At 54.0% G+C, this 13779-nt stretch overlaps 1 protein-coding gene across 5 annotated transcripts in view; it reads right to left on the reverse strand.

Moving 5' to 3' along the window:
- The window catches only part of GRIK4 (glutamate ionotropic receptor kainate type subunit 4), a 409820-nt gene that overhangs the window by 95322 nt on the left and 300719 nt on the right, over positions 1-13779 (reverse strand). For 4 of the 5 annotated variants that reach the window (XM_073239594.1, XM_036992846.2, XM_073239596.1 and 1 more), the window contains 2 exons: positions 9042-9203; positions 35-187 (listed from right to left, as the gene is read on the reverse strand). In XM_073239594.1, coding sequence (XP_073095695.1) covers positions 35-187; positions 9042-9203 — 315 coding nt within the window. The remainder of the gene's footprint in view (positions 1-34; positions 188-9041; positions 9204-13779) is intronic. The other variant, XM_073239593.1, reaches the window with a different exon arrangement.

The raw sequence follows: 13779 nt of genomic DNA on the forward strand, positions 1-13779 counted from the left end.
GGCGCGGTCCAGCGGGGCCCCAGCCGCTCCTCACCATGCGCAGGTAGTTCATAAGGCTGGTGCCGTGTTGCCAGATCTGGGCCGAGCCGCAGGACAGGGGCTTCACACCGATCTCCTGGCTCCGGTTCAGCTCCTGCACCGCGGTCACCACAGCGTAGGCGGCGTCAAACAGCAGGGCCGAGGAGAGCTGGGAGAGGGAGTGCAGTGGGCGGGAGGGTGGGGGGCAGGCACAGAGAGAGGAAGGAAGAGGAAGAGAGAAAAGCAAAACAAGGGGGAAATAAGGGCGCATCTTTGTCGTCCCTGACCCACCTCCTGCCTCCGGGCCGGGCCCCACTTCCCCTTAGAGTCCAGCCGCTTGCCCGAGGCAGACACGCTGGCAGAGGGTCTCTGTATTGGTGCCTCAACCTACCCCTTTGGGCCTAAAATGGTTTCAAGGGTATCTTTTCCTCTCTTCACTCCAGGGAAGTAGCAACTTCCACTGCTCTCAGGAAGCCCAAGTAGTGGGTGGGGCTGTCTCTCTCAGGAAGAGGAAAGGGACCTGGACTTTCCCACCATATTTTTCTGTTCTGCGAGGCTCAGCTGAAGGTCACTTCCTCCCAGAAGACCCCCATGATATTGTTTCCTCCTAGAAGAAGCCAGTTCCTTCACTGAAGCGTGACCTCCACTGTGGGCGATTCAGTACCGCCCCTCCTGGACAGCGCTCTCCACGTGACTTCTTAGCACCTTCTTCCTACCAGCCGGGCTCTGGGACACCTGCCCCTCCAAGCTTGGAGGCAGGGAGACCACCTGGTGACTTCTGGGACTCTTTCAAGCTCTGCAGACAGAGTGTAAGCAGCTTGAGGCAGCAGGGTGCAGGGCAAAGGGCTTGGAACCAGGAAGACTAACCCCGGAGTGGAGACCCCAGCCCTCTCTGTGCTGAGTGACCCCAGGCACGCTGATGAACGTCGGAGTGAAGTTTCCTGTAAATGAGGGCAGCCGCCCAGCCTTGCAGGTCAGTGAAACTGCTCTGTCAACCGCCAGCATCACCACTTCTGAAGGCGGTGGCTGTGCACCCCCGAGCAGACAGGTGTCAGCAGGTGTGCGGGCACAGGCATCCCTGAGCCGGGGCTGTGGGGAGTGGGAGGGACAGGGAGCTACCAGGCTGAAAGCAGGCAGGGATGGGTGACTTACGTCCATCAAGTTCTGCTACCTGTTCAGCAAGGACGCCAGTAATAGGAACTGGATGGGCTGTTGGGATAATCTTTCTAAAAGGCCAATTACAGGGGAAAACAGTCAAATAAAGTTTCTCTGCCACAACTGGGGTCCGTTTGCATTGCAGAACTGCTAAGCCAGCGTATTATTTCCCGCTCCCCCCACCCTCTTGCTTTTCTTTCTTCCACTTGCTTCCTTTCTTCTCTTCCCTCATTGACTCAGGCCCTCCTGCACCTGGCAGTCCTGTGACCTCAGCACCTCCCATTCTCCGCAGACCCATCCAGCCAGGCAGGAGCCATTATGTTCCCTCTGCTTGCACTGGGTCTTCTGCCTTCCTGGCGCCATATCATCCCTACTTTGTGTCTCGAATGCCAAAGCCAGCTGTGACCTAAAGGCCGAGCAGGTAATGGCACCTACATGGTGCAATCAGGGTCCTCAGAAACCTTTGTAGTCCTGCTGAGCCACGGGGAGCCACACTGAGCCACCACGTTCCCGTGAGCCTCCCATCCATCATTCTCCCTCCGCCTTCTCCATCCCAGTGCCCTTCCCCTTTGCAGCTTATCTCCTTCTTCATTTTATTCGAGGCTCCCCTGTATGGTGCTTGACGCTTCTTGCCAAGCCTGCAACTGTCCTTGTCCTTTGCACATAATTCATTTTCCCCTGACATGTGTGGCTCCTTTATTAATGGACCTCTCACATTTCCTTGCCCAAAATACACATGGAGATTAGGAATGCCATCCACCGTTTCCAGCTTAGACAAACATCTGCCTGAGAGGGGGTTAGTTACCCCTAGTGATATTGGCTTCTAGACCCTTCACTTTGGCTATTTAAGTTACTAATTTCTGTCCCACCTTCTCCCTTGTCTCCCAGCTAATCTCTCTGTTCTGAGGTTCTCAAAATGCCAGTGTGTGGGACTAGACGGGATCCTAGAAATCCACGAGTCCAGCTCTCTTATTTTACAAATGAGGCGCAAAGAGTTTCTCTTCCTGCCCAAAATCAGCACGAGAGAGGCAGAGGCGGGGCCAGGCCTGGAGCCCCAGCCCCCCTTCCCCAGCGGCGTCTGTCCCTCTCGGGGCCTTGGTCTTTCTCCCGGCCTCCTGACGAGGGTCCTCCTGAGATGCTGGCTGGGGCGCTGTTGCTCTGTCAGGTTTGTTTTTGTGCCTGGCCTCCCATGCAGCCCTTCTCAAGAGCAGACAGAGGAGAGGAGAATGAGACTCCGGCCAGAGCTGGGCGGGCAGGGGTGGTGGCAGGTCTCTCTGCTGCCCTGCATTTGGTCACCACCTGCTTCGCCTCCTCCTGGTCTGATGGGTTGTTTGGCCTCAGTGATGAGTCCCTTGGAATTTTTGTTGGGACAGGATCACAAGGGCAGGACAGACGGGGCAGGAGGGACACCACTGGCTGCCTCCCTAGCACCCCTTCTCCCCTACTTCCACCCTAACACAGTTCCATTTTGTGCAGGTAGCATCCCCTCTTCCATGCAGCCCTGTGCTTCAGGGGCAGCCGAGGCAGCCCAGCTCCCAGATGAGCCCAAGTGGTCCAAGGGTCATCCAGTCCCCTCACCTGGCCTGGGCAGTGGCCCAGTTCTGACCGATGGGAGGACCACGGAGGGCTTGCTCCTTAAGGAGCCCCTGCCTCTCAGGCAGTCCTGCCTCCTCCTCTGGACTCTCCTTTGTCAGGACGGGGTGCCTGCACCTGCGGCAGCCGCTGGGGCTCCAGCCTGAGGGTGAAGCTGCTACCTGAGGATGACGTGTGGCAGAGCAGAGATGCTAAGAACCCAGGTTCCCAGGGGAAGCACTCCCGAGTCTGCCCTGCCTCCCGACTGGCTGTGCCACAAAGTCACACATTTCCATTTTTTGCATAAGGCCGTTTAATTCAAGATTTCCTTCCTGGAAGTTGAGGGCACCCTAACCGTGCCCCTCCCTCCCAGAAGAGAGTCCTGGGCCTCCTCCCCTCTCTGAGGCTCCTTTCCAGGGGGCTCTCCGCTGGTCGCGAGAGACCTGCATCGCCACCGACTTGCAGCTGCAGCCGTCGCACATTCCTCACGTCCTCCCACCAGGCCCCGGCTCTCTCCTGCGCGTGGTTGTCACTATTCCCACTCCTCCATCTGGGGTGCGGTTTTCTTGGCTGATGCTCTCTTGTTAGCAAACGATCCGAATGCTGGGAGAGCAGCGTGCGCCTGTTAGCAGTGCTCCTTGGCATCTCCAGCTCCGGGGACTTCGGGATTCTTCGAGTGCTTCTAGTAATTACGACTCCAGCAAAGGATGCCAGGGGCAGGGAGCGGACGGACGGAGCATCCTCACGGTTCCGTGTCCTCTCCGTCTGTCTCCTGCCTTCAGGGAGGTGACACAGTGACATGTCCCACTGTGCTCTGGACTTCATGGATCCTCCCCGTGGTTCAGCCTGGGCTGAGCTGAGCGGACACCGCCAGAGCCCCGGCCACCTTCTTCTTCCCAGCCAGCCCGCCCCTCTCCCGAATGCTCCTGGAAATGTGCCCAGGCCTCTGCCCTGCACCCTCCAACTGCATCTCTGAGACCTGGCGGCCCACCCGGCGCCCCTCCAGCATCTGTTCCCAGCCGCCAGGCTCCTCCCCCCACCAATTTCCCCTCCCAGGGTGCTGGGCAGGGCCTGTCCCCTCTGCCTCATCAGCTTTTCCATCTCACGCAGATGTCCGGCCCCCAGCACCCTCTGCCCCCTCACCGCTTTCTCCCTCTGCTGTTACTTGCTAATTCACCTCTAGAAAGCATTTAGGACCGCAGTGAGGCAAAGACAGTGCTGGTACCAAAACAGGGCTCCACGTGTCCATGTCTCCGCAGCTGGGCTCGCGGGCCCCCCGCCCCTGCTTCTTCCTGGTTCCCTTCCCTTCCGCCCTCTGCCTTTCCCTGCCTTCCTGTCCCTTCCTTCCTGTCCTGCGTGCCTGGTCTTGGCTTCGCCCGTCCCTGTGTCTCTTCTAAATATTAAATCCCTCACATGGCTCAATTCTCATTTAAAATCCTCTCCTCTTTCTTGGCACCAAAGAGCTGCTTGGCAAGGAACCCTCGATTCTCCTGTTTTTATATTTTCATTTGGTTCTCCATTGTTATTTTCTTTTGAGCTGTTTGTAAATTGTTCAGGGGAATGAAAGACGCTGTATAAATTAAGATGAATCAATCTGACTCAGAGTTGTGGCTGAGTTTCTTCCCCCATCCACTGAGATAAAAATAAGAATATCTTCTAAACACATACCTGTAACCCTCACCCCACCAACATCGCCCGATCACTGGATTCCCAGAGTCCTTGCTGACGCCCATTTGTCTCTGAATCTCTGTAGCTTAAACTCTGCCCCCCACTATAATACTAGGGCAGGAACCATTAAGATCTCAGGAAACAGGCTTTACAATCTGGGTTTTAGTCAATGAAATAAACACTTAATTACAAACATCTGTTTTAGCCTAAATTCTAATTACTTAATCTAGCCATCTGTAATTTTAATGATTTCCTACGATTTTGTTCTTTGCAGTGTGATTAATGGAAATGGCATGCGAAACCAGTGGCTATGTGTCTCCATTCAGGACATCCTTCTTCTGTTTGCATTGGCTCAAGGAAGAAGCGGCTGTGGCCGTCAGCCACCTGGCAGGGGCAGCAGGGGTGGGTGGCACTGGGCTGGCTTTTGTGGTCACCCCTCAGTTCAGCCACTCCCTTAGAACCGGGCCACCTTTCCAGCAATACCGCCGACTGGGAATGTAAGGGGGAGGAACACCCGCACGCACATCGGGGAGGAAAGAAATAGGAGAGGAGAAACGCCAGAGCCGGGGAGACGCGTCAAGTGCGGGAGAGAGTGAAGGGCAGAAGGAAGGAAGGGGGTTACAGGGAGAAGGTAAGGCATGGAGGGAACAGCGAGGGCAGAAGATAAGGAAAGAAAGAAGAGAGGAGAGGATCTGAGATGGAGAGAGAAAGGGCACTGCAGGTGAGCAGGGGGAGGGAGAGAGCCGGTCCCCTCAGAGGTGGAGACATCACAGCCTTGGCAGAGGCTGGATGCGGAGGCGACACCAACCTTGTCCCCTGGAACAGACGATGCCTCCCTTCTAGCTCCCCCGCACGTGAAAGAGCCCGGCTGTTCGTGCTGGGAAGGAGTTTCAGCCCCCAGAGAGCCGGGGCGAGGCGCTGCTTTTCAAAAGGCAGTTGCTAAAGTGAGAAACCTTGAGAAAGATTTGCTGCCGTTTGAAGCTGTGAGCCTCCTTCCCCGGTACTGCGTGCGAGGTCAGGGGTGTCTGAAATACCCCACTTCCTCCTCGGAGGCCACACAGACCTTGGCTGGAAGACTCTGGCACCAAAAGGCAGTTTGAAGCTCTAGTCCGGGCTGACCTCTGGAGACCCCAGCATGCCACCTAGCTCTTCTGCGACTCAGTTTCCTCATTTGCCAAAAAGTGGTGCATGCCACTCTTATCTGCTATTAGGATGCCATGAGGAGGAGAGAAAGGTCAAGGTGGGATGATTCCACGGGAACGTCACAGCATTCTCCGAGCTCTGTGCCCAGGTGAAAGCAAGCGGAATGGGCGCCCCATCTCCTAAGCTAGAAAGAATGCACATCCCGATTTCACTGGCTAGAAAACCCGTGGCCAAGAGACAACTCACTGAAGTAGAACCAGAATCTGTGACCCAGGACTGGTTGTCCCCCATTGGTGACCGATTCTAGGTCTATGGCTCACATTTATTTCCCTCACACTGGCCACATGAAACAGCCTTTCACCCTTGTTCTCTGCCCCCCAGCTCGGAGGGGGCCTCCGGTGACCCCGCCTGCCCTCTGCATGCCTCTTCCCAGCCAGTATTCTTGGGGGGCATAACATGCAGGGGCTTGGGCAGGTCTGAGACTGGATTGGGAAGGAGAAAAATGAGGTCAGGAGGGCTGCTTCCATGTGACAGGACATCTGGCCCTGCTCCTCCCGGATGCCTATATGCCCTGCACAGCATCCCACACACAGTGAATGAGCAGCAGCGAGGTCCTTGCTTCCCCTCCTCTGGAAAGCCTTCACTGATCATGCCAGGCAGAACTGGGGGGCTTCCCCCAGGAGTAGCACCCCTCTCGGAAGCACTTTCCCAGAGGTGCAGGCAGATCTTGCTCCCACATCAGGAACCCCGAGGACAGTGACCTGGGTTCTTCTTCGCCATGACGCGCTGCATGACGGCCTCACTCCTCCACCCCACCCTGGACTCGGCCCTTCTGCCATGGGACTGGGCATTGTTCCTCTCTAAGTGGGTAGCGTCTGTTTCACTGTTTTCTGACTTTTGAGTTTGTCTGTGACTTTCTTTGGCCAACAAAATATTGTGGAAGTTACAGTGTATGTGCCGGGGGCCCAGGACAGTGAGGTCTTGCATGTTATCACTTGCTTTACCACCTTTCTGCCACCACAAGGGTATGCCCGGCTAGCCCACCTGCTGCGCCAGGGGAAGGATGAGAGGTACGTGCAGCAGAGCCGCCCCAGCCTAGATCAGTTGACCCCCATGCATTGATTGAACTCAGGCAGATCAGCAGAGCCACCCAGCTGAGCCAGTTCAGCTTAGCAGATCCCTAGCAGACGCTCAGAGGCAGGAGCTACATACATTCTCATTGCTGTGTGCTAGTGAGATTTTGGGGTTGGTTATTCCATACACACTTTACATAGCAAAACCACCTGATATATTTGCTAATGCCTGTCCTAGTGGCTGGCATATAGAACATTAAATCGATACATCTGATGAGTAACTACTACCTGAAGATAGAATCTTACCCTATGTTATCATCACAACAATCTTCCACAACAGTCAAGCATAATTAGCTCAAAATTACAGATAAAGAAAGGCCCAGAAGGCGGACACACAACTACCTAAGATCCCATAGCAAGAAACTGTCAAGGCCGGTATTTGAATCCAAGTGCCTGCAAGGCTAACACGCTTTTTAGCACCCGTGCCTATGGCCAGAGCCAGCCCCACAGCCTCATGAAGGCACCGCCGCCTGTACACTGTCCCTACAGGCCATCCGACCAGGTCCCAGGAGCCTCTCATCTGCCTGCTCGTGGTCGGTGTGAGCGTTCACGCAGGGGCCGAAACACCCCAAGAGGAGCAGGGATCATGGCAGAGGAGCCGTTGATTTTCTGAAGCCAGATGCCGAACATGGAAGGGTTTAGGCTAGGGAGGCCACAGTACGTTTTGTGTCCCTTGCTAACACTCTTGCAAATCTTTCAAGTCCATCAGCACCTCATCAGAACACTGGCGGGGTGCCCACAAGAACACAGACCCACCGAGGACAGGAGGGGGGATGAGCCTGGTCCTGCCTGTGCCCCTGTGCTGGGGGACATCCCTCCCTGTCCCTTGAGGGATCGATTCATGGAGGAGGACCCCCTCCCTCCATGTTTCACCCCCACCAAATCCTGCCTGTGGATTCCTACCTCTTTTAGGTCAAAAAGTGCTCTGTAAACCTTTCATAACAGTCAGCTCCCAAGCACTTTGCTGCTGTCTGGTTCCCCTGATCCCTGGGCTTTGCACAAGCTTTGGCGCCCTGTGTACATCTCCCTTCCCAAGATTCCCACCAGGCGACGCCATACAAAGGCACAAAGGCTGGTGGAAGGTCACTTTGACCATGCCCCTGCCTTCAGCAGGCCTAGCGCTGGGTCACCCCCTTGGCCAACCACAAATTAGGTGCCCATTGGTGCAGGTTCCTTGCCTCTGGACAGGTCTTATCAAAGACAGGCCCCCCTCCTATTTGAAAAGCCCCTCAGAGGATGTCCCACTCTAGGAGGGCACCCAGTTCCACTGCCATCTCCTGGCTTAATTCTTTCCCATTTCTTCCTATCTCTCACTCAGTATCCCACCTGCCTCACTCATTCATACATTCACTCCACGAACACCCATGAACTGCTTTCCTTTAGCCCAGCCAGTTTACAGCAGCGAGGGAAGGATGGTCCTATAAGGGGCAAAAGAGTGCAGCGTTAGAACTATAAAGCCAGAGGGCCTGGGTTCTCATCCTAGTTCCTCTGCGTACTAGCTGGGTGACCCTGCCAGGCTTCAGTTTCATCACCTGAAAAGTGGAGCTTCTGACAGTGGTTACCCCAGAAAGTTACATGTGCATCGCCTGAGCTGCTTTATGGGGCTCTGGGAGGCTTACGTGTGACATGGCTAGGACAGGACCCAGAAGCCACGCAATCCTGGTCAACTGAGAACTTGCCTTTTAACAGATGGACCCAAGCAGACATTCCTGACCGGCCCCAGAGTGAGGCCATCAAACCCAATGGAGGCCACCACGGAAACCTCTGTTTCATCCCCCGCCCAGCAGGGGAAGGAAGTACAACGGGGAGAACGTGGCGAGTGCACAGAGAAGCTCTCTGGAGGCGCTCCTACTCAGTGCGATGGAAAGAGCGCTGCGCCAGGAGTCAGGCGTCTCAGAATCTAGTTTCTCCCTGACAAGGGATCAGTGTTTGCCCTGGAACAAGACCCGCGTGTCCCCACCCTCACCCCATTTCTGGTCAGGGCTTCAGTTTCCTCATCTGAGAGGTGAGGGAGCACATCAGCCAGGAGTCCCTTCCGACTGCAGGATCTGTGGAGCCAAAACTCAGGCAGTTCTCGGCAACAGCAGCGTCAGGAGACCAGCCACAGGAGACACGCAGACGCCACCAAACGAGAGCTCGTGCGTCCACACAGCTCTCCCCGCTGACTCTCCCACCCGCCCGCTGTCTACAGCTCACTCCCGGCCAACCTCTTCTCTTGCGACCCCCTCCCAACACCCCCACACATCTCTTTGTGTGTGGCTGGGACTGGAGACGTCTGGACTCCAGGGGCCTTGCGCCCCAGTGGCTGGTCCACAGAAGGGGCATCAGGGAGGGGCCCTGGTGGGTACTTACCGCAGGCCCGGTGAAGGGCACGTGGTCACAGTTCTCCTGCCAGGACTGGTTGAGGCTCTGGGCAAACTCTTGGAAGAACGCATGTGACTGGTTGAAAATGGAAAATCCTAGGATGTTGACACGATCATCGACGAGGCTGTCCATCCTCTGGAGCGAGAACTCCTAGAAAGACGGTCAGAAGCAGAACCGAGTTAGGATGGGAAGCAGTGTGGGGAGCGGGCATCTCATTCTAGTCAAAGGAACACTTACTGCCGGGCAGTCTGCTAGGTATGAGGGTCCAGAGATACCTAAGAGCTGTTCTTCTGAGAGCTCAGTGTCGGGGCGAGGGAAAAAAGGAGAAATGAGCAGGATGGTCTCTAAGAAAGGCGTGTGTAAGAGGCACCAGAGAGAGAGAGAGAACACTGGTGTGCCCGGTGGAGGCGGCACAGTGTCCACAGAAGCGTGGCTCTTGAGCCGAGTCTTGAAAGACGCACAAATGTTTTCTGGGTGGAAAATGTGGATGGACAAAGGCTATGCCAGACAGAAGTTACCATGGATACAAAGGCCTGTGGTGAGGAAGTGTGTGACCCTTTCAGTCAGCTGCCTGTCCTGTGCTTTAACAGAAGCATGATTCCTCAAAGTGTGGCCCTGTGGAATGCCTGCCATCAGACGCACCCAGGTATCTACAAAAAGTGACGATTCCTGCACCTCACCCCAAGCCAAACTGAACTAATTCTCTGGAGAGGAGGGCCAGGGGCCTGCATGTTCAGCAGGTCCCAAGGTCTTATGCACACCCAGGTTTGTGTTGCCGGGTTAGCACAGAGGAGGCATGGGGGTGGGGGAACAGGGGGAAATGAAGCTGGAGAGGTCGTAGGGGCAGAGCGCAGGGGCCTGATGCCAGGCAATGGAGCTGCAACTTTATCCTGTAGGTGACGGGACCTGAAGGGACTGTCAGCAAAGGAAAGACAACATCAAGTTTACTTTCCAAGAATCTCAACCTGTCGGTCTGCAGGTAGGGTTGTGCCTTCATTTATTATTATTTTTTCATTCATTTAACAAATATTTAAGTGCTTATTATATGCTGGACACAAGCACAGATGTTCTAGGCCCAGCAGATATGAACAAGCCACATTTCCTGCTCCCAGGAGCATGTACATTAGTGGGCGAGACAGACTGTTAAGTGAACAAGTGCATTTACTTCAGGTATCTGCGGGGGGCTGGCACTGGGGGGCTGCTACTCTGAACCAGGGAGAGGACCCTCATGTGAGGCAATGATATTAGGAAGCTCAAGGGAATTCTTCCGGGACATCCAGCCCTCCTCCAATCACCCAGGTTATCTCAGCAAGCACAACCTGCAGGGGTGAGGCCCAGTGGGGCTACTTAGTGGCAGAAGGAGAAGAACAGCCACCCTCAGGCAGGGCTGAGCTCGGCGCCCTGGACCTCCAAGCTCCCCGCTGGCCCTGTACACAGACACAAGGCAGGAGGGTGTCAATCGTGTGGCTCTCCAATCCTCGCTCCCGGAATGATGCCTTCAGCCGTGGGTGAGGTCATCTTTGTGCACTGAAGTCACATGCACCACACGTTCATTCCAAGTGCCTCACACACAGCTCCCCAGCCATTGGGCACACGGTAGTCACAGACCCAGAACTAACCCCTCGGCCACTCAGCCCCCGGCCCTCCCCTCCAGAGAATCAGGTCATGTCCTGCTGACGTGTCCTGCTCCAGGCGCCGACATGTCCCCGGCATCCTCACTCACACCTACAGCCAGGGCCAAGGCCTCACGCTGCCAACCTGAGATCTCCTGCTCAGAGTCCAGCCCCATCAGCTGCAGCTGGCAGAATGAAGTTACAAAGGTTCCTTTGGTGCCACGACCCTCTGACAGTGTGGAGTCAGATGAGGATTAAGTATATTTTCGATCCTGCCACGTTCCTGTTCAGGGAGCACAGATGTGCCAGAGACCATATTGATTCATAAGCTGCTGTCACGTCCTGTCTAACAGGGCAGCTGCCATGTGCTGCAGGCTCGCAGCAGGCACAAGGGGGCACGTGACTAATGAGAAGCAAGGCATCTGGCAAGGGGGTGGGGTGGCAGGGGCGCAGAGCCAGGCAGCTGTCAGATGACTGAGGCACCTCACCAGCCACGGGTGGTGTCAGGGAAGCTGGAAGATATCCCCTCTCCCCCGGCTTCCTTGTCTCTGGGCAGCTCATGATCCCTCCTCTCTCCTCTCCCCGAGCCTGACAGAAGGAGGCCCAGTTCAAAGAAGGCATCTTGGACATCTACAGATTGATGGAGGCAGTAGGGGGCCATAGTCAATAGGGAAAGGCCTTCAACCCTCTGGGCTTCACAGCCTCATACTGTAAAATGGGGACCATCGTGACAGCAACCTGGCAGACTGTTTCAAGGAACAGGTGAAATGCAAGCACTAGGCTTAGCATCATATCCAGCACATGAGACGTGCTCCATGTACGACAGTTACTGAAATAGTAGAGTGAGGTCTCAGGAAGCCTCTGGCCCTCGACTCCTTCAGTCCTACTCACCTTGGAAACCTGAGTTTGGAAGGTGTTTCCTTCCAACGGATGTTCTGGCCGGAGTAAGAATGAATGAGTTCATTACAGACACTTAGAGACAGATCATCTGGAAGTCAGCCAGTCTGTCTTCTTGCCTTTTAATTCTTCCCTTATCCCTCAATTATACCCTATTTTCAAAGGCTCCTTCAAGTTAGAAAGATCCAGGAGCTTCCTTGTTAATTCATTCTATTTATAATGACTGGAGAGCTTGTAAAAGGACAAGAAAGGAGGCTGTGTGCTCTCTTATCATAACTTCTCAGGACACTCGGGATTCTACTCCCTAAGCAGCCTCAAGTTAGGAAATGCTTCCCTATGACTAAACATAGACTCTCCTGCTGCTATTGAAAACTGCCTTCTAAACAAATGTGGGAAATGGCTGAAACACCACCACTTCCTATATAACAAAAAATCTCCTGAGCCAGTATTTCCTGAAGTGTGCTTCTCAGGACACTAGCTTTTCCAGGTGATATTAGTAGAGATTTCATGAAAACAAGGTTCCATGTTCAAATAAGGTTAGAATACATCGTGCATTTTATCTGCCTTTTCAAGACTCATAATGCCCATTTACATATTAAAGGCTTAAAGAAGTCCTGCAGCAAAGCAGCTTGTTTAATTTTGTTTGACCCAGAACCTTCCAAATGTGTTGACAAAGGAATAACTTTTTCCGCAGAAAACTTATGAGTATCTTGCAGTACTATTGAACATTCTTTGGGAAATGCTACTCTAAACATATCCAAGGAATCATGTATCATAAACCCAAAGTGAAGTGGTGGAAACATTTTGCTGAAAGGGTATTTCATAAAACAAACAAATGTCAGGATTATAGGGGATTAGAGGCCACCTGGTTCCTGATGCCCGCCACAAACTCTAACTAACTGCACACCTGGCTCACTCCACCCCATGGCACTGCCTGGCTGGCTGGGGCCTTAGCTGACATGGCAGGAAGGGCTGGGAACCCTGGCGTGGGGCAGGTTCCCAGAAGGACCTGTAAGTCTCTTCTAGTAACTGTTCCAGGAAGGGAAATCCTAAGGAGCCCCACTCCCAACAGGAGTGCATTCCACTATTGTAACAGCAAGGGAACCAAGGTGAAGAAAAGGTGGGGTACGGCCACATGGCAGAGTGCAGACCAACACCGAATATGTTACTACGAGTGTGCATGGCTTTGTGACAGCCCTTGTCCTGCCACTGTCCATGTATGTGGCCTGAATCTCCAAAGGCCTGAATGTTCTCGGAGAGCACAGATGTGCCTGTATAGTGCCTAATACCTGGAGGCTATTGACTGAAGATGTTTCAATGCCCTGGGGTCCTCCCCATGTCTGAGTCTGATCACTACTCACACAACCCTTACCCCTACAGAAGTTGTGAGACTGTGAGTAGAATTTGAACCAACCCCGACTGTTCTCTGGAAGTTGCATTATTGTATTTTGAAGAACAGATTCCTGACAGCTTGTTTCCTTATCAATGAAAACTTTCTCATTAAAATTTTTTTAAAATGTGCATGCCTGCATGTGTTTGTGTGTGTGTGCGTGTGTATGTGAATTCTTACGTATATAATGTTTTACAGGAACCCAGTAACAGCTGAAGGTCAGGTCACAGCCACAGATGAGTACAGGGGAGTGTTTTCCTAGGCTGAGGGGTGTTTTGAACAGGTCTGGAAGGAATGCCTCATGCTGATGGCTGAGACCAATGTGGGAAGGCCACCACGGGTGGTAGCGCTCTGCAGAGAGCATCTCACTTTCTCCAGGAGGTGTGACATCCCCAGTACCCTGGTTTACCAACAGGCACCCATTCACCAGGCAGTTGCGAGGACTTTCCACGGCTCCACAGCCAGCAAGCCAGGGGCAAGGGCAGGTTGGGATTCAGGGGACAAGGTCAGCTGATTAGAGCTAAAAGCACCAGAGCTTTTAATGATCCATATCAGTTCCTGTGCTTGATGTTAGTGAGAAAAGTAGGAGCCAAAACAGGACTAGACTGTGTGTGTCCTTGGGTCAAGCCCATCTTTTACCCCTTCCCACTGGCCCTGGGCCCAGGTGACATGGGGAAACAGGGGAGGTGGCATTCTATGAAAGTCTAGCCCAGAAAGCACAGCACGCTTTCCCTGGCCACCTACACTAGCAACTTCAAAGGCAGCTCAAATCCCTCCTTTTTTAACAACACATCCTGTCAGTTGCCAATTCTGCCAAATCTATCTC

The sequence above is a fragment of the Manis javanica genome, chromosome 6 (assembly GCF_040802235.1).
Source record: "Manis javanica isolate MJ-LG chromosome 6, MJ_LKY, whole genome shotgun sequence".
NCBI classification, from domain to species: domain Eukaryota; kingdom Metazoa; phylum Chordata; class Mammalia; order Pholidota; family Manidae; genus Manis; species Manis javanica.